Raw genomic sequence first — 27,838 nt, 5'->3', positions numbered from 1 at the left:
GATATCTACTGGACACATTAATCTCTGGTATGTAACAGCTATTGGATAAAAGTTTCCTTACAATGTAGCAACAGCTTCAGTGGTTAATATACAAAACAGAAGGGAAAGAGTATACTTTTGCACACAAACTACAATTAAACATTTTTTCAAAAAAAAAAATTCAAAAAATGCATGGGATTGTAGTAAGTACATTGAATTTTGAATTTTATTTTTTTGTAGATATGGAACAATAACTTGTGGTAAAGTCAGGCTTTGGTAAAAACCTTTATTGCTTGTTTGTATGAAGGTGCCCAAGTACATGAATCATGTAACAAGATTTTGGACAAAGCCTGGAAGAACTTGTGCAACAAGAAGGATAAGGATATTTAGATACTGCTTGGCATAACAGTATTTTATCGAGACTAAGCCTAGGCCTTCAATTCCTTTATGTATATCATCCTTGGTAATTTTTCAGAACTAGAACACAAATGGTAACATAAAAACAAACTACTATTAATTGAAAGATGCTAAAAAATAATCAGAATTTCTGTGCATCAACTGTTTCCGTGAACCAGACCAATCATGACCGACCACATGCTGCACATATTCACATCAAACAAAATATTCCTGTTTTAATGTGCCTCAGTTTCCTTGACTATAGGGGTCAAGGTCACACTTAAAAACAACCTATATCTCATTTACCCTATCAAATTAACTCAATAATGTGATCTTTTAAAGCAGTTTTTAAAATCGATACAAGCCTTTACTGTTGTTTCATACCAAAGAAATATCCTGGATCACAATTTATCTTTTTACAGCAGGCATGAAATTGCTATTAATTGTGACCATTGGACTGTTTCTGTGAACAGGTAAAGTTGCAGAACTCAAATGTATATATATATATCACTTCATTAGTTTTGCTACAGACACTTGAACCACATGGATTATCTCCCTTCAATTATGTATTGGCACAATGTACTAGCTTTTCATATTTTTACTTTGAGATATGATGACCAAATTAAAGTTTTGTAATATCAACTTCAACACTTAAACCAAGACTCCACCTCTCACATGAACTGAACATTGTAACTGGTCGACTTGTCTCACATTCAGACACTGAACATTCTGATTGAGACATCTCTCAAATAGCACTTCAAACATTCAAATATTTCAAAGTACTGAATTTTTCAAGAAATATATTGTTCATATATCAGTTACCAGCTCAGTCTCTAAAGAGAGTTTCTGTTTCTTCACCAGAACATTTCTTATTTCTCAAATTAGTGCTAGAATCAGTTTCTTCAGATTTAAATAATGGCAAATGTTGGTTATTACTATTAAATGTAAAAATAAATCTCTCACTAAATATTAGTGGTATACACACCGACATTTACATATGAACAAATCTTTCATACAAATATACATACACACTCACTGTTACCACAGCAACCACACAAATCGCAAAATATCTACATGAATTCTCTCTCACTTTGCTGATAAATGACTTCCCAGGAAGGATATAGTGGGGGGGGTACACAAGCCTGGAAATGTATGTGGGAAGGGTCGAGCATCAAGAAGCGCTTTAAATTTCTTTCAAAGTCTATTGCATTGATCGTTTCAATGTGAATTTGAGATGACGAAGGAGCATACCACTGCTAATTTTATCATCCTGTTGAAAACTTCTTATCAGAACTTCTAGTATCGTTAAAAGAAATTCCAAATCCAGATGAGGAGAAAACCTGAGACTATAAAGAAATGGTGCTACATCTTTTTGATGTCCTTCAGGCAGATTCTTAATATGTACGAAATGTTCCTTCGTGTACACTACTCAGAATGCTGTATTGACAGTTTGTGGATGACGTGCCGATAATGAAGCCTTCTTGTGAAGCAGTTTGTGGCACTCTCCATCTGTGCCGTTTGTGGTGTCCCTTTGTGGTGAATCGGTTTATTTTACTTCAATTTATCACAGCTGGCTGTTCACTCAGGCAGAAATGGTATTGGTTTATGTAACCATCAGGTCTAGTTATCCTATGACCTCACTGACTGATGCAACAAACACCGACGTCTAGGGGCCAACCTCATTTGGTCAGTGAAACCAACGGTCAGTCGAAACAATAAGTGATTTTTCAGTCAGTCCGATAGCAGCTCATTGGTTCAATGAGAGAAAAATAGCTGTATGCTAAACACTTTTCTAGCTCATATCCACAGGACTTGATCTGTCTGTATCAGTTTCATCACTAAAGTCCTCAGACGGTGTCTCTGTGGCCGCACGTGAAGGCATGTCGGAGTACGAGCCCATGCTCGAATCACGAGACAATCCCTGACTGGTAGCCATGGCAACTTCCATGTCAACATCTACAGTTTGTGATGACATAGTCACTGACTTATACCTGAAACAATTCATTGAAAGAACATTTATTTTATATTTAATCTGAAACAAATAATTCAGTCAAATACGAAACTAGCTACTCGTTACAGTCTATCATACACATTTCATTGAAGAAAATCTGTTTGAATCAATAAGCAAGATAGATATCATTACAGTCCTTTCAAATATTAGCCATGTTGTCAGCACTAATTGTGAACTGAAAATGAACTTTGATTAAATACCTGGCCTGGTTGTGTGGAGAAATTCCTGAGGTGATGGGTCGGATACCACTTGGTCCAGCATTAGCCATACTGCCCTGAGCCAGATCTGTAAACAACAATGTTTACAATGAGGTTCTGTTATCCTATTATTTTATTATGAACACATGTACTCGTTCTTTGATGTTAAAGAACCAAGCAGAACTCTCCATACCCAATGTCTTCAATAAAACATCAGGATATGAAAAGTAAGTTTTTCTTGGCCATTTTGGGAAACTGCGGTTTCGCAGTAAATTGAAACTCTTTGTGCAGCAGAGTATCATCATCAAATCATTCGAGAGATTTATGAATTCATTATGACTGGCAAGGGGCATCAGAAAGATTCCGTTTTTCAGATAACTCATTCCCGAAAGGAAATATGGAAAAATACCTGTCGATGTCATCAAAGTTATTATTACAGGTGTCTTAAATGTAAATTTTATACAACAGAATTTGAAAATTAACGTTATTGACAGCAAAACACTTCTAGACAGATGTGTACAGAATCTAATTACTGGAAATCCGACAAACCCAACAAGACGTTGCAAAGCATACCGTATACATAAGGCTCCAGGGATTTGGGGACCATCTTGACAGCACGTGATAGGTCGGACTGAGCTATCTGACCTTTCTCCAGACCCATGGCCATTCCCATCCTCTTCAGCACCTCAATATCGTCATGGATCTCAAACGTGTTATCAAAGTTAAATAAATATTCATACCTGTGCAAAATAAGAGTGGTATCATTAATAATCAGAAGTTAATCATACCCAACAACATACTTAACTAATAAAGTCATAAGTGTTCTTGTCTTCTTCCAATCAGAGAAGCAAAATGTAAGGGGGCTACCTTTGTAAGTAATCTAGTTTCCTTATTTTAACAATGCTGTAAAGTATGCTCTGAAGTTGTTTGTATATCCCAACCCTACTCTGTTGGACACAGATAAAACAATTGAAAACATGTGTGGATGTATTTCACAGTATTTTTGGCCAAAAAAAAACCCCTTATACTACGTTAAGTCATATCCATGAATGCCACAATTCTATATAATTGTCCAAATTTACAATACATTCATTAGTATATAATTATTTACTGCAATTACCTCCCCTTCAGGTAAATTTTCCAATTTCTATTTCAAATTCTCATTTCCAAAGTTTTATGCCGAGCTGTAATCATGATTATTGACTGCCAATGTTGTTACTACTAGACACATACCACAGGAATTATGGGTAGAGATGTGATTCACCAATATTCAGAAAAAGAAAATTTAGATACTTTTACCAGGCAGAAGCCAGTGAGGGCTATTCCATTAAAATATTTACCTGACCCCAGGACTCCACAATAAATCACTTCTATCCATGGTTGGATTTCCTTCCCCATTACCTCTTTGTAATTTACTAAATAAATTCTATGGGTGGTACTCCTTAACCAACCTGGAGTCCTGGGGTGGAGTAGATGGTTTACTGGAAAAGCCCTGAGGGACTATATGATAAGCACAGGCAGAATTTTCCACCAGCAGCCTAAGTTAAAACATACAGACTGTCCCTCATACAATTATGTATCAATATCCTTCAGTCTCTACTCAGTCCACAGACTGTATGTATCAATATCCTTCAGTCTCCACTCAGTCCACAGACTGTATGTATCAATATCCTTCAGTCTCTACTCAGTCCACAGACTGTGTGTATCAATATCCTTCCGTCTCTACTAAGTCCACAGACTCTGTGTATCAATATCCTTCAGTCTCTACTAAGTCCACAGACTGTATGTATCAATATCCTTCCGTCTCTACTCAGTCCACAGACTCTGTGTATCAATATCCTTCAGTCTCTACTAAGTCCACAGACTGTATGTATCAATATCCTTCAGTCTCTACTCAGTCCACAGACTGTATGTATCAATATCCTTCAGTCTCTACTCAGTCCACAGACTGTGTGTATCAATATCCTTCAGTCTCTACTAAGTCCACAGACTGTATGTATCAATATCCTTCAGTCTCTACTCAGTCCACAGACTGTATGTATCAATATCCTTCCGTCTCTACTAAGTCCACAGACTGTATGTATCAATATCCTTCAGTCTCTACTCAGTCCACAGACTGTGTGTATCAATATCCTTCCGTCTCTACTCAGTCCACAGACTGTATGTATCAATATCCTTCAGTCTCTACTCAGTCCACAGACTGTATGTATCAATATCCTTCAGTCTCTACTCAGTCCACAGACTGTATGTATCAATATCCTTCAGTCTCTACTAAGTCCACAGACTGTATGTATCAATATCCTTCCGTCTCTACTCAGTCCACAGACTCTGTGTATCAATATCCTTCAGTCTCTACTAAGTCCACAGACTGTATGTATCAATATCCTTCCGTCTCTACTCAGTCCACAGACTGTATGTATCAATATCCTTCTGTCTCTACTCAGTCCACAGACTGTATGTATCAATATCCTTCAGTCTCTACTAAGTCCACAGACTGTATGTATCAATATCCTTCAGTCTCTACTAAGTCCACAGACTGTATGTATCAATATCCTTCTGTCTCTACTCAGTCCACAGACTGTATGTATCAATATCCTTCAGTCTCTACTAAGTCCACAGACTGTATGTATCAATATCCTTCAGTCTCTACTCAGTCCACAGACTGTATGTATCAATATCCTTCCGTCTCTACTCAGTCCACAGACTGTATGTATCAATATCCTTCAGTCTCTACTCAGTCCACAGACTGTATGTATCAATATCCTTCCGTCTCTACTCAGTCCACAGACTGTATGTATCAATATCCTTCAGTCTCTACTCAGTCCACAGACTGTATGTATCAATATCCTTCCGTCTCTACTCAGTCCACAGACTGTATGTATCAATATCCTTCAGTCTCTACTAAGTCCACAGACTGTATGTATCAATATCCTTCCGTCTCTACTCAGTCCACAGACTGTATGTATCAATATCCTTCCGTCTCTACTCAGTCCACAGACTGTATGTATCAATATCCTTCCGTCTCTACTCAGTCCACAGACTGTATGTATCAATATCCTTCAGTTTCTACTCAGTCCACAGACTGTATGTATCAATATCCTTCGTCTCTACTCAGTCCACAGACTGTATGTATCAATATCCTTCCGTCTCTACTAAGTCCACAGACTGTATGTATCAATATCCTTCCGTCTCTACTCAGTCCACAGACTGTATGTATCAATATCCTTCAGTCTCTACTCAGTCCACAGACTGTATGTATCAATATCCTTCAGTCTCTACTAAGTCCACAGACTGTGTGTATCAATATCCTTCCGTCTCTACTCAGTCCACAGACTGTATGTATCAATATCCTTCAGTCTCTACTCAGTCCACAGACTGTATGTATCAATATCCTTCCTTCTCTACTCAGTCCACAGACTGTATGTATCAATATCCTTCAGTCTCTACTCAGTCCACAGACTGTATGCATCAATATCCTTCCGTCTCTACTAAGTCCCTAAAGTTACTTACTTATCATTAGATATAGAGCAGTCAATGACTGTTTTTTTACTCGTGTTGACAATGATGAAGGGCAGTTGGATCGCCGAGTTAGCAGCTGGTCCGCCATTACTACGCTCTCTCTCTCGGTTCCGATGTACCAGGTTTTTAAAGGCAATTTGCTGTAAAATAACCATTAACAGATTGTTGAGAACATTTTTTAAGTAATTAGTAAAATGAAATTTTAATATTTTCCCTATCATTAATTTCTGCTGGTGTTTTAAGGAGAAAACTCAACATTAATGATAATGTTGTATATAAGTTACAAAATATTTATTAATATTTAAATGTCCCTGTTCCTCAGCTCTTTCCGAGGCTGGATTCAATCAAAAGTGTTCATCTGGAGGTGTCACTTTGTTAACTGTCAGCAAATTAATTATTTTGGTCCTGACCTCCATCTCCTATGATTCTCCGTTTGATCAACTCTTAATTCCCAAAGCCCCATAAAAATCCTTCCCAACCAATCTGGTGAAATTCCAATGAGCAATTCAGGAGAAGATGTTGTTTGTAAAATTGCTAACAGATATGACAAGACAATCCGGTCCTTTGTAGCTGCCGCGCTATGGGTAACGTAATCATTAAGAGTGCTTGAAATTAACTAGCAACAGGCGCAAATTTGGATGAATATCTTGACTTTAGGAGAATACAAGAGCTGTTGGAGAACAGCATAGCTCGTCTCGCAAATGTTTGTCAATAAATAATTAAAATATATTAATTGGAATGGTTTCGCAAATTGCATTAATAATATTTATATTGTTTACTTGATCAGATTATGTTTTGTGAATTCATGCATTTGGGAGACAAGCTATGCTGTTGTAGATTAAATGAAGATATTAAACACAAATGCAATTGCTTTTGGACATATTTCTTCAATTTTTTGACAACATATCCTAATGAGAGTTGTCTCCCTTGAAAAATGTGACGCCGGAGTGACAACATAAGCTCTCACTCTTCTTCGAAGAGACGAGCTAAAAACCACAGTACAGCAAATTAGATATTTATAGACAGGGATGAAGAGCCATCCAAAGATCTACTGAAATCTTTTAAGCTATTTACATTCAATCATGCCGAGAGGTTCTGGACCTGTACTTACTTGTAATATCAACTCCTGTAGCTGCTGTGTTTTGTGTTTTATTCTATCCATTCGTTTCTGTTTGTCTAACTGTAAAATAACAACATCAGGATATTAGTCAAGGTGCAAAGGGCCTAGAGGGATTTAATTCATTAGAAACCCATTTTACAATAGTTAGAGTTACATAGATGCAACTAAACTAACAGATATATTTTCTTTCATCCTGTGGTCTTGACAAATATCTCTTAACACCCTTTGACATCAAACCTGAGCTATCGACCTATCCACTTTACTTGGTTTTCCTAATTACTTACCTCGAGGTTTTGGCATTCTTGGGCGGAATTTGTGGGTAATCCAATCCATCGGATTTCCTTTTTCTCTTTGGAGATGATGTTCATGGCCATCAGTACATTGAGAGCATCGTAGACTCGCCGTCGAATATTCTTCTGGTCGTATGCCTGCATCTCGGCAAAGGAAAAAAAAAGTTTAAAAATCAAATGTTATTATGACAATCTCCGAATATTATCACCAAAACCAATTTTTTTTTTCAATTTCTCCAATACATTTTGAAACATTTACAGGTATTTTTCAAACTACATAAATAAGTCCCACTCAGATATCTTCTTAAGAAATAGAATACAAGATTAAGTATCATAGATATAAATTGTAATAACTTGGCTTCAATGGATTGTAGAAATAGGATAATTATTTAAATGATTAGACAAAGAATTAAGAAAATATTTACCTGATCGGATGGTGAGGTGAGGTTTCGAGGGTCACTGAACTCCTGTACCAGTTCATCGGCCACTTCATTGTATGATGTGACACCTTTCCTTTGGACTTTCTCGCACACCTTCATGGAGAAGTGTCGCAGGCCCTTTCCTCCTTTTTCACCTTTTTTACCTCTCTTACTGTTAACAATAGAACATATAGAATGTAGGTATACCAGTCATACAAAACAATGCACATGTTTATCATAGAAATTAAAATGGTTTTTCCCATGGCAAGTCTTCCTACTTCAATATCAATAGACATCAGCCATGTTAGCTACATTGGTTAGGGCTGTTCAAAAATCATCAATGTTGGAGGAGTGGGAGTATTTAAGGAATTTTTGAGAAAAATCAGGCTTTACCCCCTCCACCTACACAGATAATTCCAGAAATAATAAGGAAATGATCATGGCAGAAATAGTTCAGAAATGAAATTTTGGATTTTGTAACAAAGAAATAAAAGCAATATCCAGTCAGTAGGTATCTTTTAAGAGTTTTAATTTTCGAGGACAATTTTACACAAGAATTCATTTTTGGAAGTCAACATAGTCCTCCAGAGGGTTGAAGTTCGGAATTAATTTTTTTTAAAGTAAGCAAAAGGTCACAATCAAGGTCAGCAAGCCCGCAAACGGAGTACCAAAGGAAATGTCTTATCACAAGGACCACAAGTGTCAAATACCTAAGCTGTATCCTAATTACATTATTTACAAAAACTTTAACCTAGCTGTCATTGATGGGGGTTATATTTATAGCATTAGCTCTCCTAGACCTCATCCTGGAGAGCTAAGAATCGATCAGACCTTTGTCAGTGGGTTGAACTGACATTTCTAAAAATCAGTACATCAATAACTATGACAACTAGTACCCATAGACTGCAAAACTACCATAGGGTTCTTTGATACATTGTGTGTCGGCTTTGAAAGTTGAGAAAGTTAACAAGTTACAAAATAATTAAATTATTACTAAGAATTCTTAAAGGATAGGATACCTTTAATAATTTAACATATTTTCACTACTAACCCTTCAGCAAATTCGGGTTCTATGGTTATGTCTGCCTGGCGTTTGCGCCCCCAGAGGGAGTCGACTGGGACCATCGGTGTTCTGGGACTAGTAGCGGCCATGATTACTTGTGGGGATCCTGCTGTTCTCTGTTAACACAACAATATACTTTATTGACTTTTTCACTAATGCCCCAGGTTCCTAAAGATTTTTTTTTTTTTTTTTATTTTTTTTTTTGGCAAATTTGAATACACATTATCCATACTTTTTGTACATTTAATGACAGTGCACACCTTTCGTGACTGACCAGGGCTAATGGAAAGTTTAGTGAAATGATTTGCATTATCAACAAAAAACATCATTGGAAGTTTAAATTTAATATGGTAAATTAACATATGTACCCTACAACATCACGAGTCAAATTCATTATACCACTATTTTCCCACTTCAAAATCATAACCTGACGGTACATGTCCTGTTGATATTTAATATATATAAGTTAACGCCATTATAACTTATAACCAAATAATTCTCTTTCAATTAATCAAATGTTCCATATAAATTATAGAGGCGAGAATTCAAGCAAAGAAATGAAATAAGTCACCTACCTTTGGTAATAGTTGTGACATCTGCTGATCCGCATTTTTATATGGGGACATCTTATTTGGGGAACCAGTGATGGGCACAGCTACCAACCGGAGCGCTGAAAAGTAAAGCATGCAATATATATTCTCAAGTTCTTTAAAAATCTATTGAAAATGAAATTTCACAATCCATTACTTCAATTACCGGTATTGATTTTTTTGGTCTCGGACAGCAAATGTTTTTTTCTAAGTATACTTACGAGGTTTGGAACTCTGCTCTCGGAGGCCAGATAGATCGCCATTTGCGTCAATTATTCCCACCTGGAAAGAGAAAGAATGATTCATATTCTACAAATTGTCAAATTACAAAAAACCAAGTTTTTTTTGTCCGCTACATCAGAATTTCTCAGAAATAAACATCCTGGCTGCATTTCCTTTAGGCAGTCTATAAACATTCATAATATCAGGGTTTAATGTCCGAGTATACACCAAATCTCACATTTTAATTTGTTCTGGCTCCAGATCCATATGGAGCACAAATCAAACAGATGGGCTTAATGATTTTTTTTTTTTAATTTATTTATATATATATAAAAAATATGCCTTGAGCTCCATATCCCAGGCTGGTTTTGAGCTCTTTTAAAATGACCATAAGTCTTAATGTCATTTTATCCTCGAATCCAACCACAAGTGACAACAGCTCATGACCTAAATACGAAGGTCATGTGATGTGCATTAAATAAAGTATCCATGGGTTTTATTTCTGATATAATGCCTATCAGCTCAGTCCCTTAAAAAAAATGCTGACAATATATATATAGCTCTTATTACTTAAATCATTATTACCTAACCCTGTCAATGCATTAATTCTAATCACTTAAATAATTATTACATAACCTTGTCAATGCATTAATTCAATCTGAAAACTAAATTTAAGAAATCATGCACACCAGTGACACCTTTGATTACCAATAAGGATAAGATAAAACAAGTCTAAATATAATATTGGCCAGCTTTTGATCTTTATGTCACTACTTAATCTTCAAAGGACAGACAGATCAGATTCTTATATAAGAAAGCAATCTAATGACTTACTGCCAACCTTTGACTATTATCTCCCAATTATGGAGATATTTTGAGCAGAAACCTTGGATTTCAGAGACAATGTCATGTCTGACCCTACATGTGTACGTACGGAGAGGAAACCTGTAGTCCCCATGTCCCAGGGTGTTCAGTAGATTTTAGAGTAGCTGGCACAATAGAAACAGTAGGTGGCACCATGTGTGCCAAAGGCACGCAGCCAACAGCGACGCCAAAGGCGTCGCTGGGAAGAGTATGAGAGGGGGCATGGCCCCTCTCATAAGGGGGGGTATGGGGGGTCTCCCCCAGGAAAATTTTAAATCAAAGAGGCCAGATACGGGTTTTCCCACTATACAACAGTAGTTTTTGGAAATAATTTAGCAATAAAAAAATGCACTTTTTACCTTTTTGCATGTACATTTTTTATATATATATGTATTGTAAAACTTCTGAGTGTACCAACTGGTGTTTTTGTTTCATTTAGAAGTTTTTGTGAAGAATTAATGATATCTGTACAGTCATGTCTTGTGTCATTTTTAATAGAAAGGTCACAGTTCCAAAACACGTAACTGAAACTGAACAACTTAAAAAACGCAAATTAAAGAAAAATGATATATAAAACACGAAATACATTATTAAAGGCTGTGATTTTACTTCTTTATTGTGTGCGTAATAATTTTAATTCATTACGCCGATTCTGTGTCAGTAAGTTACGTAGTGTGACCCAACTACATGTCAATCACGTCAGACGTTGGTAATCATCTATCTTCAGAGGATCGCACTCCATAGTTAATCATATGGTTATATTGTACCGTTGTGCGACGATGAACAGTTCAAATGCATCTACATAACATACCCTTTTGTTTTTGGAAGCATGTGCTTGTAACTCATGGTCAGTCAGACGTTTTTATCGCAGCGCGAAAAAAGCATCACACACAATACCTAGATTAACATTGATCGGTGTCGTGAAGAAGCTTGTTGTTTTCTTCCGACGGTGTTTTGACAGCATGGACAAGTGAACGATGAGTAATTATTGAATATTATATAAATAAGGTTGTGTTTTATTTGTTTCCCGAACTCCCCAAAGTCAGAATACGTTTCACAACATTTTAATATGTAAGTAGACATCTGAAAGTAGCCGGCGCCGGGAACAAAGTAGCCGGTGAAATGCGCCGGTCGCCAGCTTATTTTGAACACCGTGATGTTCTGGCTTTACAGGTAGGAGACTAATAGGGCCGTACAATACACCGGTGCAACAGCGGATCGTGATCACTTTCTTTACGATACCAATATCGATCCAAATGCAATTTTATGATACCTATATTGATCCTGTGTCTTGCTCTTGTTGTTTATTTGTTTAATACATAAATGCATTTTCTTCGGAAAGACTTGAATTCAAATAATTGTCGAAAACAAAAGTGTTATCGATTTCCGAGAAACCGGAGCACTCCTCTGAAAGTGAAAGCAGTTAAATGATTGGTTGAGGCCGGCTGCAGTAGCTAGGCCAATCAGAAAGCGTTTGACAAGTACTCGTTCGCATCAAACCAAACATCATGGCGAACAACTAAGGGTAGTTTTGAAATCGCCTCTCGGATCAAAATCTATGGTTTCTCTATGTATCACGATATGTATCGGATCGTAGACTTGCATCGTGATACGTATCGGATCGGGGCATCACTGTATCGTCCCAGCCTTATTAGAGACTAATAACTATGTTTCCTTAATGTAGACGATACATTTAGCAATCTTTTTAGTGACTTTGCTCTACTGTTCTTTTAATAGACTGACATGGCTTTGCTTCATTAAAGTTCTCAAGAGATTTATAACATGTCAAAAACACATGCAGGTGTCAGTCATTACCAAAGATTGTTCATCTATATATACACAACCTGAATATGACAGGATGGATACTTTATTTAAACTACTTTTATATGACCTTATTTTGAACTGGTGATATTGTTGAAGTTCCACTTGAAGTTCACAATATTTGAATAATATTCCACTTTACACATATTCCAAACTTTCAAATACATGTATTCAATTCAGTTCTAGTGTCTACCAAACTGTACGACTACTTGAATTATATGGTAAAGAAAAAGATTATGAAATGATGGAACGCAAAATTGATTTTTTTTTTATTTTTCTGATTCAGTCTGGTATTAACCTGTAAAAGGTCCACTCTATGCATGGTATACCTAACCTAGTACTTTGGGAAGTAAAGTATGATAGTTCACCAAGTACTTTATGATAAAGCCACTGTCATTTATACTTCCTTCCATAACACATCACAGTTTCCTGTGTGTACGGTATACATAAACATACAAGATCAAGATATGGTACAGATACTCCTTTCTGAAAATACAAAATAATAATTAATAATTTGGAGTTTTATATACGGCTTCATCACAGCAACATAGCCATCTCAAAGGGGTTTACAAATTATTATCCAATGTTATTGGTCCTTTAGCAGCCAGACAATGTCTTTTCAACACCAGGAGAGCATACAGCACTAGCTGGATCAACCATTTCAGCACAAACAACATTGCTTGCACTGCATGCCCTATCACATACTCATTTACAGCCAAGTCCACTGGAACACAAAGTGTCCAGTTCAAGGATACAACACAGCCCCTGTGCTGGGACTCGAACCAGCGACCTTACAGTTATGTAGCCCTGCATCCTACCACTAGACCATTGTGCCTCCAAATGCAGAATTCAAACTTAAAGGATTAGGAGTTTTTTTATACTTTCAGAAATAACTGACAAAGAACAGCAAATAACTTTTATCTGCCTATATTATCTTTGTGAAAACAAATGAGTAAAGAGTAACTCTAACATACCCTGCATCCTACCATTAGACCATTGTGCCTCAAAATGCAGAATTCAAACTTACAGGATTATAGCTATAGGAGCCTTTTTATTTATACTTTCAGAAATAACTGACAAAGAAGGGCAAATAATCCTTTATCTGTTTATCTTTGTTAAATTAATAGAGTAACTATAATATACTGCTGGATTCTTGCAGCCAATGATCATAGGTGTCAACCATCCCGGATTACGCGGGAAGTGCCCGGAAAATCATTAAAATTTCCCCTAAATCCCGATTTGGTACACTTCCCGAATCGGGGTTAAATTTCTCCCGGATTTCAGCAGTCTTCCCTCATAAAACCCCGGAAATCTCAAGCATCTGACCCTAAACTTTATTATGATTGTAGAGAGTTGTGCTATCTATAGGCATAACATAAACATGACAATCACAATGATTGATTCCCAGATCATATTATTGTCAAATCTGAATATATATAACTAAATCTTAATTACAAAAACTTTAAAATATTTTTACTATTATGTATTCAATACAGAATGTTGATATGGTAATTCATTTAAAGATCAGGACAGAAAAATAAAGTGCCATCTGCTATATATACCTGTACTTGTACTTGTCGGAATCACATTTAAATGTACATTATATGCATATATATAGTGCTACATGTATATTTTTCAGGCTTCTAAAATGTTTGAGAAAACAACCAACTCAGGCTCGCGTATTTCAGGCTTCTAAAATATTTGAGAAAACTAACTCAGGTTAACTTGCAAATTACAAACGGGTTAAAATAGCTACTATGTGTAAATTAACATTTTCCACCAATTTCTCTCTCCTCCATATTAGACACTATCAAATACATATATCTAGATTAATTCTTCTTTAAATGATTGTCAACATATATCCATTCTTGCTGATAAACAAGTCACTTTCATCACATTTGATCCTGAATAGCATTGTTATATCGGTCAAACTACATGTTGGGCTACAATAAATTTACCATGCCATTTTGTTGTGGTGGACATTAACTTGTTTATATTTCCTATTAGCAGAGTGTGATGGGTTTGATATAAACACAAAACAATCATTGAGGCTCAGCGATAATGACAGCCATGTAGATACCAAAACTTCCACTATACAATATTCCATTACCAGATCTCTGGATAAATCACCTCACATGTATAATGATGGTATATTGTCAGCCGAGATATCTTGTCTATACAGTTTGCCCATCAATGCATGATGATCCTGACTAAAGACGTTAATTCTGTATAAAAATATTGGACAATGGGCCTGTACTTAGCTGTCTTGGCTCTAGGCATGTACTTAAGGCTAGATGAGGAATGCATTTATTCAATGTCAACCACACTTCAAATTCCATCACATCAACTTTTGTTCATTTTCTAAACTGACATTAGAATTTTAACTAAATAAGTTATATACAGCGATTCCATATTCATAGAGACATACCCCTGACATATCTTTGCGTGTTAGACTTTAAATGGTTGATTTAAGCAGATATTAATCCACAAGTGTACACAGTCCTATGCTGCTCTATAAAGCTAACATGTACTTCTCATAAAATATTAAAAGTGAAAGTCTTTTAAAACTAAAACTCAGCAAATGCATATATCATGAGCCAAAGGCATGTTAGTAGCAAAGTATGCATCCTAATACACAACCTACCCGAAATCATACCACATCAACAGCCTGCCATGTGCTTCCTTCTATAAAACTCTCGGTCTACTTTCACAACAAAGGCCTAAACTTAGGCAGCTGGAATTCCACTATAGTCTGTTTCATATTTCATGTAAAGGTATTTTGACCTACTAACCTCAGCTCCACTGGCAGCTATTTATAAGCTGTATCAGAAGAAAGCCCCTCAGACAAATCCTGGTTTACTATGTAACATTTCAATTTGAGCTTTGTGTTTCTGAAATACTTCAACACAGTTTAACAGTTATACAACTGTACACACTTGATTGACAATGACTAAATGCACACCATTACCCAACAATGCCAAATAATTTACTACCGACAAAATTCTAAATCACCCATCTGTCATGACCTGAAGATGACAATTGTGGCTCACGAAATGGAAATAAATTTTCAATTAATTAAATACGTAGAGAGATGAAACATATGAATCAGCTTATGAAACACAAAATTACAATACTTTTGCTGTTCTGTTATAGATATGAACCTAGACAACTTATTTGAATTCAAATTTAAATGTTACCAGTCATCTAAAGAGCATAAATCACTACTATGGTGCAATTTAACAGAAGTAACTCGATCAATTGTTAGCATGTGTCACGGCTAACCATGGACCTTGGTGTTGACATGTAATTTGTTAAGCTGTTTATAAATTACAACAAAACATGCGAAAAATGCATGTTTCAGGTGACCACAATTAGCTTGTGTGTAATATATATATAATATTACACACAACAACCATACTGTTATGCTAACAAGTCTCTAAAACACACAATAAACATTGATTCTATTTCGACCTTGCAAATGGTGTTGTGAATAATAACGTAAAATATTGCATATAATGAGGCATTTCAAACATCAACAATAGGCCCATGGGGCTTAAATGGTCACCTGACCCTAGTGCTGTTGTAGTATACACACTCAGTAGCAGTAGGTACATTGGTTTTGACAAAAAATGGGATTGTGCATTTAAAGCCATCTTGGATTTCATACCAAACTTTTAATGAAATAATTATATTGATCAACACTTGGGAAAAAACATCTCCCTAATTCCAGTTTGACTTGTCAAATCCATATAGGTCATTGAAAAAGAAAAAAAGAAAATGAAAATAAAAACAATTTATTTAATTGAAACAAGAAGTCTAAAACATCAAGCACGGGTGAAAACAAAAATTAGCTGAATTTCAGTCAGATAATGTCAGAAAAATAGTCATGCTTTTAAAGTATTTTTACAATATAAAGACAGACTGTCATTTCAAACTTTGTAAAATCATGTGATCAGCAGCAGTGTACAAAACAAAAGCAAGCAAAATGAAATGTGACTTGTACACATACACCAAGCATTAATTGTACACACACTGGTAACTGGATAATTCAAATATGAAGCCGTTTTACTAGACCTGTACCCAAAGTTCACCTAGTGTAAACGACCTATTTATGCTAATGAGGGACAGGTGTAAACTGCCTCTTGCTTCAGTTAATTCGATTTGTCACTTACAACTTTATGTCCATAGCTTCCCATACAGCGGCTGTACAGGTGAGGAAGACAGGTACAATACAGAGGAAGTATAACACTGTAACAAAACCTGACCTAACTAGCTACAGGATACAGCGGACTGCCATATATATCATACCTATCCTCAATCAAGTCTCCTCATGATCACCTACTGCAGAAATTTAGCAATAAAATTTTGGGAGAGTTTATTCATGAAACAAATTAAAGCTTACTATTTGAAAATTCATATTAAGATTCTTCAGGAATGAATAGGGCTTGTTAGTGGGTAAGGGCTTATTTGTGAGCATGTGCTTATTTTATTTGCAGATAAATATGACAGTAATACTAGCTAGCTTTAGGTTAAGAGCCCCCCTCCACCCACACACAAAGATTTATACACAATTTTAAACTACCTGGTAGTGGTACACATCCCAACAATAGGTTTTTTCACCCTTCCCTGTAAATTAAATCCATTGTGATAATATTGCTGTTGAATAGTCAAGGTTTTACAGTTCAGATTTGTAAACCAATCTTGATCTTTGCAAGGTGTACAAATTATTTTCAAAAAACAGGTCGTGCATAATACACTTTCCATAATAATGGCAGCCTCATAAACTACGACATCAGACATTTCTAGATTAAATTATGATTCATTAACTGATAAAAATTTTGAAATAAATAATGCAGCTGGTATTCCCTATAATCCACCTAACCATCACACATAATGTATTGTTATTAAAATGGGTATAATTAAAGGACTGTAGCTATGACTGACATCTTAATTATGTATGCTCTTTCTTCCTGTATCAATACCTTTAGCTTGCCAAGAATTTAATTTCTTTCATATTAAGTAGTTTGAAGGTATATTTATGAATTTGAAAAAGACACACCATAATGTAAACCAAACATATATATCTGTAAGGATACTTGATGAAGTGAAATCTGGTTATGTTTCAAGCCGGTCCATTTCCCAGCCAACATGTGTATTTATGTGTCAAATAATTAACATACTAAGTTCATTCCACTGGGAAATAAAAGAATATCTTGCAATTTCCCTATATCAAAATATTCATTTTTAACACAAATATTTGTCTAAATACTTTATTTACCACCATCTAAATAAAAAAATTATGATTTCACAAAAAGTGACTCGTAAAGTTATATCAAATATACATAAAACTTACTGATATGAAGACAACTTATCCAGGGTTTCCTAGACGCGGAAAGGAAAACCCTTGATAAGTGGTCATTATAGTATAATCCTTCGAAAGCAGCCTTGTATCACACCATTTTTATTTATCATACCTGTCTAATGTTGTTATCAACAATTACAGTAGATATTTTACTACTTACAATGAATGATCAATTAGTTTACTGTGATGATCATGATCGATCATGGTTCGAGTGTTACATAAAAACTTTCAAATATTAATGAAAATAACAAAGAACTGAGAAATGATTTAGTGAAAACATTTACGAATAAAATACCTCATAAATCTTTCTAAACCTTATAACTATCAAAACACAATATACCCATTTTAGGAATTATATAGACGCTTTTGTAGATATTTCCGCTCACAATTGATCAAATATCAGTCATTTGATAACTTCCGAAACAATTCCAAACACAGCTTGTCTACAATATGTCAGACTAATAAGTTTCGATACAAAGTCAAAATTTTAACCACTCTCTGTTTCAGTCTATGATATTTGGAAAAGGGCTTTTCTTGTCAGGTTCAAAATTCTTTCTTCTTCAATTCCTGAACTTCAGGAAGTGGAGCTACCTACCTATGGCACATGACCTAAGATATACCCGACGCAAATTCCTGCCAGAAAAGGTCCCTGGACTCTTCGTGAACAAAACATGTCTCCCCTCGTCCCTTACCATCTTAGCTAGCCAAGGCTTCTGATTACGTTACACTCCACGAACCCTTGGCAGATACAGTTGTCAGTTCTGGTCCTCTAGCGAAGATTCGAAATTACCACCTGTTACGCATGAAATTTTTGACCAATCAAACCAAGCGTTTCCGATGTATGTCATCGGTGATGTTTACAAACACACATCGAGGCTTGTGTTATTTTGATGAGAATCAGAGATATATGATCAATAACTTCTATCAATTGATCAAACACTGTGAATCTTTCCCCAATGATTGTTCGTCTCTAGATCTGTATTTAGGTAAAATGCCATGACATAATCGACAAGGTAGCTCTGTACTGAACCAGTAATATTGTTTACTGCAAAACCAAGTCTGGATGTAAAACGCGATTTGATTGGATGCCCTGGGATTCCAGGGTGTGACCATTTAAACACAACTATATCTACCAAAGGTTCTTGGAGTGTAACGTAATCAGAAGCATTGGCTATCAAAGATGGTCCCTTACTGATTTTTTTAACTCACTCAATTGACCTTTGACCATTATGACAGGACAAGAAATTAATGTAAATTAGAGCTGAAACAAATAGAAAATTTTGGTATTTGAATATTTTGTTTGGTTTAATTACATGGTATTTGAATATTCGGGAGTTAATTAGGACACTTAAGAAAATGTAATTATTTCTGATCTACTCAACTGGATAGACAATTGAAATGCTTAAATTATTAAAAGTGCCAACCTGATTGACATGCTTATATCTGTCATATTATCATCGCAAAGAGACCGAATATTTGTGTTACAAGACCAAGAAATAATTAAAATTTAATGTACACTACATCTGGTCTGTACGTTAATGTTCTACATTCACATACCTACTGGCAAAATAAGCTGAAATAAAACGTCCACGATCTGTTCACATCGCAATTTTTCTGTCAATTGAGGACTAGTAACGATAAGGTATGTTACTATTAAAATATCGTAACGTATATATTTGAATACAATTCCACTATTTGAATTTTTTTTTATATTCAAGAAATAATCTGTATATATTTATTCATTCATGAACGTCTGAACATTAGTTTCATCTCTAATGTAAATTCACACTAATGTGACCTTTGACCTTAAGGTCACCTATAACAGCGGTGTAATGCAGGTTATGACCCTGTCAAGAAATCATCATTAGAAGAACCAGTAATGATACCAAATATCTCCCTTTATTCGAAAGGGAGACATAATTAGCAATGTTAAATATGTGGACTTACTTTTTTACTTCATGTCACAAGAACGAAGGTAAATCCTTCTACAGAATTACTGTACTTAACTGTACAGCAGTCAATGATATATGTTGACAAACACTAAGAAGTCACCCCTGTCAATAATCATGCTGTGGTGTCTGATCTTTTCCTGTAATATTTTTTATATCAAATTTTGACAGGACATATATATTTTATTATATAACTTCCATTTCCAACCTCTAGTCAGAATTAACAAGTCAACAACACTTAAAGCTTTGAGAGCATGTTTTTATTCTGGTCAGCTTAGGGGCTGCGGTGGCAGAGTGGTTAAGGTATCCAAACACTTTGTCACTAGCCCTCCACCTCTGGGTTGCGAGTTGAAACCTACGTGGGGCAGTTGCCAGGTACTGACCGTAGGCCGGTGTTTTTTCTCCAGGTACTTCAGCTCTCCTCCACCTCCAAAACCTGGTCCGTCCTTAAATGACCCTAGCTGTTAATAGGTCATTATAACAAAAACAAACCAAACCAAACTGGTCAGCTAATCTACAAATATTGCTAGTTTTATAACCAAGCAATACAATTACTAACCTACCTCTTTTGCAACAGGTTCAAGTCCAGAGTCTTTATAAAATTTCACAATATCATCCCTGAATTCTGATCCGTTTGAAGATTTCGTGGGTGTACCTTGCAAGATTTTCACAGGACTTCCTTGAGCTGAAATAAATAAATTGTAAATTTGAGTCTGATTACTACAATCAGAGACAAAGATTTAAAACAATGTTGGATGCAGAATGTTTCTAACTTTTTCTTTTAATCATCATCACATTATCACAATATATATTATAGTCAACTAAAACTGTCAGAAGACATTACATTACAAGGTCAGTAGGTCTGTAAATGAAGTATCATTGGAAAGGTCTTCCCACTAATTTATAAGAACACATCAAATACTAAAGCCCTATCTTGTATAGTAAAACACATAGTGGCCAAAGTTAAACTTTTGTAAAGTAGGTCAAATTTCATGCTCAAGGTCAGCAGGTCCAGAAATGTAGTACCAATGGAAAGGTCTCTTCACATAAAGACACACACATCATTACACAACACAACTTTCTGGGGATGTTTATTACTGTTAGTAACAACATTTGAACAAAATGCAATCAATTTTGAGTTGAAACAATGTTTTGCTTCTAAATGTTGTATTTAAACATCCACAGAAAGTTTCAGGTGTTGGTTTTGAACGCATGCATTTTTATACAAAAAAAAAAGATTTTGTCTGTGTGTTATAGCTATAAATAGCAATAAATTAACATGCGCTAAACCTGACTTAAGACTGAAGGTTCAGATCATGATTTATTACTATTATTATCAGATTTTTGTTATTTGTTAACACATGTTCTAAGCTGAACATCATATGTCAACACTTAAGATGTTTTGGCAAGTAAATTATAAGTGTAACCATTGAAACAGCCCAGATAGCTCAATTAAAGTACAGGCAGTAGCCCCTGTGATCAGAGCAACAATGCATTATATTTGGAGTTTGAACAAATCCAATATTTGAAAAACCCAGCTGCCAAGGTCTTCACAACATGGTTGCATTGAAGCTTTATTGGTTTTAAATGTCGAAGAACACAAATAACAGTTAATTTTGGCAGATTGAATTAAGGCTCTATAACAATATCTGTTATTATATCCACTTGGCAAATCTATGGACGTCGTATCGGCCACAGAATTGACTTCTGCACAGCATGCCGTTTCGATTCGCGGAAAAAATCTGAGGAGTAGGCTGGGACTACGCTTCATTTTACACCATAGTTTACATTTAGTCGTTGGGTCCAGACATATCAATTCAGACAATTAATCCATTACAACGATATATTACTATGTTTACGTTTACAAAATTAATGTACATACTTGATACACATATGTAGAACAGTGAATAACATGGTCAAACTTTAAAGCGATCGTCAATCGATTTACAAGTAAAACATAAACAAGGGCGACAATTTACCATCATCCATCCATAAACTCGCAAGCGTGGTGTTCGAATTGGCCATATCCAGAGGATCGGGACCATTCACCAGTAACAATAGATACTAATCTACAGTTCTGTTGATCCCAAACCTCCTCTGTGATCAAGAAGTGTAGATTTAAGTCTTGAGAGTATCGGAATCTTTAAAATCCCAATGACAAAATGGCGTCCATCGAAAGTTCCGATCGAGTCCCTGAACAATTTGGAAATTCCTTTGAACAAGAGAAGATCTCACCCGAGTTACCCTTCATCTCCGTATCTCTGATGTGTCTCCAGTTCCCATTTCGTAAGCTTCAGATGAAATATAACGGGAATTTCGCAAATTCAATGTTGCCGAAGATATGTATTCTTCCTGCAAAACGAGCTTGGCGGCGACAATGACCGAAATGATTTGATTGGTTGTCTAACACACGTGAATGACAAGTGCGCAAGCGTAGTGAGGTTGAACAAAGAGCTCCCAGAAGAAAAATACGGGAAAAGTAATCACTTTGTTGTGTCTAAATCTTTAATTAGACCTTTTCTCTAATCTAATCTTACTCAGTAATATATTCTCGAATCAGATACTTCAAATGTATTGAATTGATGGAAATAAAATTTCATTTTTAACGATAAAATAAATATTTTGTGCGTGAGAGAAAGCAATAGCTAAAAACATAATTGGAAACAATCTTTTATTATCTAAAACTCATTCTTCTTTTATTATTGTAAACAGCGCCAGATAATAGTATGATATTAATATAAGTGTATTGTAAAAATTACTTAAAAGTTATTACGCAACCGTCCTCAAAATAGCACTTCAAGACGTGTTGAAATGATTATGTAAAACTCAGAGCGTGTATTTTTTTTTTTTTTTTTTTTAAATTACGTTTAGCCAGAGACGTATATATACCTGATATACAAGTCTCTGGTTTAGCTGGACTATAATATGTCTATTTTTAATTTAGATATTCATTTGTTTTGTTTTTATTTATATATATAATATTCTATTTTATCAAATCGTTTCGAATATAACGAATAAACGAGCTTTGGAAACAAAATCAAATGTCTATTTTTTTCAAACGATGTGTGGGTAAATTGTTAATTGGTTTTAAGGAACCTAGAGAAGGCGAGTTTCTAATAATCATTCAATTCATTTCAGGCTTTTTGTCAAAATTCCACAATCTTTGTTTTTCGGGAGTGGATCCATCCAGGAATTTTGTATTGAGGGTTTTGACCCAAACTTTCGACATTTAAAGCGGTTGTCCCCAGCGACACGGTACGGATCCGCCACAGGCTTTTCAAATACACATTGACGCCATGTCGACAAGAGTATTGATTAATAATATGAAAAAATAATTAAGATAAAATATAAATACTAAACAGACTATAAAAGTTACCGAAAGCTTCAATCAGTAGCACTCTAAAGTGTTCCTTTTGTTTTTAAAATGTAGATTTTACAGGTACATGTACATATTTCAAAGCTACATATATAGGAATAGGTTTATATTTTAAATTTGGCGTTCTCATTTAATATTTTTATAATATTTTCCTTATTATAAAATAAATATTAAGGTATTTAATGCTTGTTAGAAAGAGTTGTATTTCTCCAAAAATATATACCGTCCCAAAGTTCACAACAATATTATAAATCAGAAGAATAAAAAAAAAATCTATATATTCTGTGAAATGTTCTTCCAGTGATTTTTTCTAATTTACAAAGGACAACTAATTGTTTTGCTTCAATTTTACTGATATTTTCTATATGGTGGTTCCAGTCACATGTGTGTACAGTTCGAATCAATGTTACTGAAACCTACCTGGTATTTATATATAAGATAATTGTGTAACGAATAATCCATGCATGCAAATACAATATTTAGCTACCCGTTCAAACATTTCACCAATAGTACAATGTAGTGCAATAGGTCTGAAATAATTAGGCCTACCAGAGCATGTTTCTTTTGTGTAGGAAAAGACCCAGCTTCCAAAGAAGTGCGAAAGATTAAAGACAAAGGATTCATTTCAATTCATTTTTTATTGACTTTAGGTCTATGACCCATCATGCAGTACATAAATTAATATACATGTATATATATATGCAAAAAATACATTGTATTCCACTTAATCTTACCAGGGCTGCGCCCAATCACAGAATTGATACTAATTATAATACACTGTTACAGAATAAGGATTCTAGGAGAATTTTTATAACAGTCAGTCAGAGAGACATGGAAAAATAGTATAAGATAATACCATTTGGTAAACACGACAGACGGACACTGGGAGGTTCAACAATTATTAGTACACTATTATGCAATAACGTGTTACATCAAAACTCAACACCTACACAAACCGAGTATATTTACACAATTCTGCAACTAAAAGCTTCTTTGATAAATCTTACTAGCAAATTCAATTCTTTATGACTATTTGTGTTCAGTAATTCTATTACTTTGAAGACTGAAGGTTTTTTCCAAAAATATTTCTTTATATATTTTCCTCTAAGAGTTGAAGATTTTTTACGAGTAAGAAATGAAATTCATCCTTAGCTTCTAAAGAATTACAGTTAATGCAATACCTATGACACCTGGGAATATTCCTATACCTTCCTGATTCTATAGCTAGATTTTGTGCTGAAAGTCTCAATTTTGTTATCATTTTTCTCAATTGACTTGGTAATGATTTGGTGAGGTAGAATTGCAGTGTTACTTTATTAACCATATGTTTGTATAGATCACATTTACTCGTTTACCTTGATTAAAGACAAAGGATAAACATCTGAATTAGCAGTGTTTGTTTGTAATTTTATTGCAGATAAAAGCAAATGGTTGGACAAAATTTGTACAACTTACTTACGTCCTTTCCGTAACAAGGGAATATATATACAAAATTCGTCACGCAACGCAACAGATTATTTTAACTTAAATTTTATTTTATCTAAGACGGGAATAAAGATAAAAAGGGGCAGAGCAGATAAGGAATACCAACGAAAACAGAATATGGAGATTTTGTATGATGAAGAACATGTATGTGGTTTGTCTGGTTCTGTCGACGTAGGTTAAATTAAATAGATTGCTTTTCTAACACACAAATCGTTCTGCTTTCTAAAGTTCGTCACATCCTGTGCTCAGTATTGTTCTCAATGTTCACTCGTAGTTAGCTGAATTAGTAGTGTGTTAAGCATGATATGACTTATTGTATCATTGCCTACAGCTTTACCAAACCAGTGATCGATGCCATTTATATCGAAAGGTAAGTGAGAAATTCCACGGTCTCACTCTGTTCTTGATTCAATTATAGATAGAACAGTATCAGTATCGCAAATAGTTGATTTAGAAAGTAGTCCTTTAGTATATTTGTCTTAATGTCGTCGTCCATTTTTTTTTATATATTTTCAGTCGTGTTCCTCAATTGTGGAATAGAATTTGATGTATCATATTATTTTATTGATCTGCGAACAAGTTTCCAAAAGTCTCCAGGTGATTCGTCTCACTATAATAATCTAAAAGTCTATAAATGTCCGCATGAATTTTACCTTATTTAAGAATATTGACTTGGTTTCGTTGTTTTTTTTAAAGTTGTTCAAAATATGAGACTTGGATTAATTTTTTGAAGTAGTCTGACCCTTGCCTAGATTCACGTCTCAATTCCGAGTCAAAACGCGGTTGGTCCTCCATTAGGTCGAATTGTTAATTTTGAAGGGATGTATTCTTTGGCTATTTCTAAATATTTATGCTAACTATATGGTAGCTGATGTTGGCCATGTCGTCCCCAATCTTTTCTTTTTTTAATATTTTCAAAAGAAATAGACGCAAGTTTTCGCCACTTACCATAGTCTTTCTCTTCGAAATATATGAATACAAAACTCAAGCAAATTTACGTTATTTGCGATAAATTATCTTTTCAGTGGATATACAGTATATATTCATCACAATGCAACTGTATACGACACGAAATTCAAATCTTTACCTTGGGATCAACAACACATAGTGCATATGATACATTGTGTTGATGATTATATATATAACATAGTAACACAAATGACGAAGGAAGACAACTTTATGACTCGTGCCCTGACCGGGCCTCGAACTAACAATCTACGGCACCAATTATCGCCTAGCCAGAAATACCCGCAACTTAAATACCGCTGCGTCGTATACAACGTTCTTAAAAAAGAACACTTTACATACATGTATTCACTTTTCTTATGTAATTCTCTGTCGAAGGCCTTGGAAACAAACATCACCAAAAAACTGGACATGTAGTTTATTTCAATTTTGTCAGATATTCTATGATAAAATGCTATAAGGTGATGAATAGTAGAATGACCTTGTTGGAAACCTGATATTTATATAAATGGGAATTATCTAACATACGTAATCATACAAAAAGAGAGATGGTGTCGGTGAAGGGTTTGTTTTGAACAGCTAGTGTCATTTAAGGCGTGTCAGGTTTTGGAGGTGGAGGAAGGCCTGAGTTCCCCGAGAAAAACCACCTGCCTTCGACCAGTACCAGGCAACTGCCCCACGTGGGTTTAGAACACGCGACCCAGAGGTGGAGGGCTAGTGATAAAGTGTCTGGATCTGGATACATAACCACTCCCCCCCCCCCCCCCCCCCCCCCCCCCCCCCCCTCTCTCTCTCTCTCTCTCTCTCCCGCGGTCCCGGAAGGATGTGTACGAGGTGCCTTTTAAATAATGTGTTAATCACAGACGTACATACAATTGTACATGTAACATAGATTTCGCTGAAGAGTACGTGCGAGTTTTATAAATGTGATTATTTTAATATGGTATCGGTTATTTTAAAGATGTCGTCCTGTCTTGTCTAGCTTTAACCAGGAACATCTATATATTTATCATATGACCCTGTTTTAACTTACGTGAAAATTCCAGTTAATAAAGGTCATTTTGTCACCATTTACCTGGGCGGTTAGCCCGAGTTTCCTCTGGCCCTGACACCACGTCTGGTGTAGGGCAAGTTTCCTCTGGTCCTGCCACCAAGTCTGGTGTAGGGGAGTTTCCTCTGGACCTGACAGCATGTCTGGTGTAGGGGAGTTTCCTCTGGCCCTGACAGCATGTCTGGTGTAGGGGAGTTTCCTCTGGCCCTGACAGCATGTCTGGTGTAAGGCCCCCTACTATGCACCAGACATTTGGTGCCAGGGCCAGAGGAAACTCGGGCTACTGGGCGGTAAAAGTGTCCAGCGGCGATAATTGCCGGGATTAGTACATCGTTACTGGCTGCTTGGGGAGAGATTAGTAGTTGCACTAAGGAAGGGTGTGGGGAGGGGTGAACTGAATTTTATTAAAAGTTACTATTCAAAAAGCCAAGCATGTTTAAATTGATACAGATATTTAACGGGGAAAAAAACACAAAAGAATTAGCAATTTGGCAAAATATATTAAAGCGGCAAATGCCAATAGAAATTCATTAACTTAGTTATGCTGTCCGAGTATATTGTCTCTTATACGTATACATTATTCGTTGATATTGTCAATGTTATACAAATGTGTATAATAATGTATGTTTATGATACTGATGAGTCGGAAGACTCAAAGTTAATAAAAAAAAACTTGAACTTGAGTCTGCCGTAGCAGGCAACTCAAGTAACCTCCTAAATACAGCACTTTACTTTAAACTTTTGCAAAAAAATAATATTTCAATGCAATTTGTTTAGTATAGTCTAAACCGTTTTAATTATTTGTTTTAAACATTTAAAAAACGGTTGTAGCAATATATAAATCTGTGTAAAACAAAACAGAAACAAAAAAACACACACAGATGGGAAAATCGTCTTTCTGTATTATAACGAGGTTGGGCTTTTCAATTAAGAATAAGTTTTCATTTTTAAACACATGTGCGAATCTGTAGCGCCGTGACCAAAGGTCCTAATAAGCCCCAATCGGCCTTTCCGTTTCTAACACTTTACACTACCATCTTCAATTGCAAATCCTTTCTTGGGTGAACACTACTGATAATATCAGCCGTATTCCATCATCGGGGATTTTTTTTTTCGTAGACTGGTCGAAGTGCACCCTATGGTTGAATGCCTGTTGCT

The 27,838-nt window shown here is 35.4% G+C and overlaps 1 protein-coding gene across 3 annotated transcripts; it reads right to left on the bottom strand.

Moving 5' to 3' along the window:
• Positions 1–1,021: 1,021 nt before the first annotated feature.
• LOC117341991 (transcription factor Dp-2-like) lies at positions 1,022–22,172 on the bottom strand. Of its 3 annotated transcripts, none has more exons than XM_033903921.1 (12): positions 21,782–22,172; positions 20,366–20,487; positions 9,806–9,866; positions 9,570–9,664; positions 8,983–9,110; positions 7,938–8,103; positions 7,507–7,656; positions 7,214–7,282; positions 6,094–6,242; positions 3,157–3,323; positions 2,587–2,671; positions 1,022–2,366 (listed from the first exon to the last, which is right to left on the bottom strand). In XM_033903921.1, exons 1-12 carry the CDS (start codon positions 21,825–21,827, stop codon positions 2,168–2,170), a joined length of 1,437 nt encoding a protein of 478 aa, XP_033759812.1. In that variant the 5' UTR covers positions 21,828–22,172; the 3' UTR covers positions 1,022–2,167. The 3 variants fall into 3 exon arrangements, with proteins under 3 accessions (XP_033759812.1, XP_033759813.1, XP_033759814.1); XM_033903922.1 differs by having other exon boundaries at positions 7,507–7,650; XM_033903923.1 differs by lacking the exons at positions 20,366–20,487; positions 21,782–22,172 and adding an exon at positions 15,136–15,195.
• Between the last annotated feature and the right edge of the window lie 5,666 nt (positions 22,173–27,838).

Source organism: Pecten maximus, chromosome 14, assembly GCF_902652985.1.
Source record: "Pecten maximus chromosome 14, xPecMax1.1, whole genome shotgun sequence".
In the NCBI taxonomy this organism is placed as follows: domain Eukaryota; kingdom Metazoa; phylum Mollusca; class Bivalvia; order Pectinida; family Pectinidae; genus Pecten; species Pecten maximus.
This window is presented reverse-complemented; position numbering and strand designations above follow the sequence as displayed.

Excerpts from the sequence above, each read along its gene's own strand:
- LOC117341991 (XM_033903921.1), bottom strand. The coding sequence starts at position 21,827 with ATGGCCAATTCGAACACCACGCTTGCGAGTTTATGGATGGATGATG. Across the intron at positions 8,104-8,982 it reads GAACCCGAATTTGCTGAAGG|TAAGAGAGGTAAAAAAGGTG; the intron begins GTTAGTAGTGAA and ends TATTGTTAACAG. Across the intron at positions 6,243-7,213 it reads TACAGGAGTTGATATTACAA|CAAATTGCCTTTAAAAACCT; the intron begins GTAAGTACAGGT and ends GTTATTTTACAG.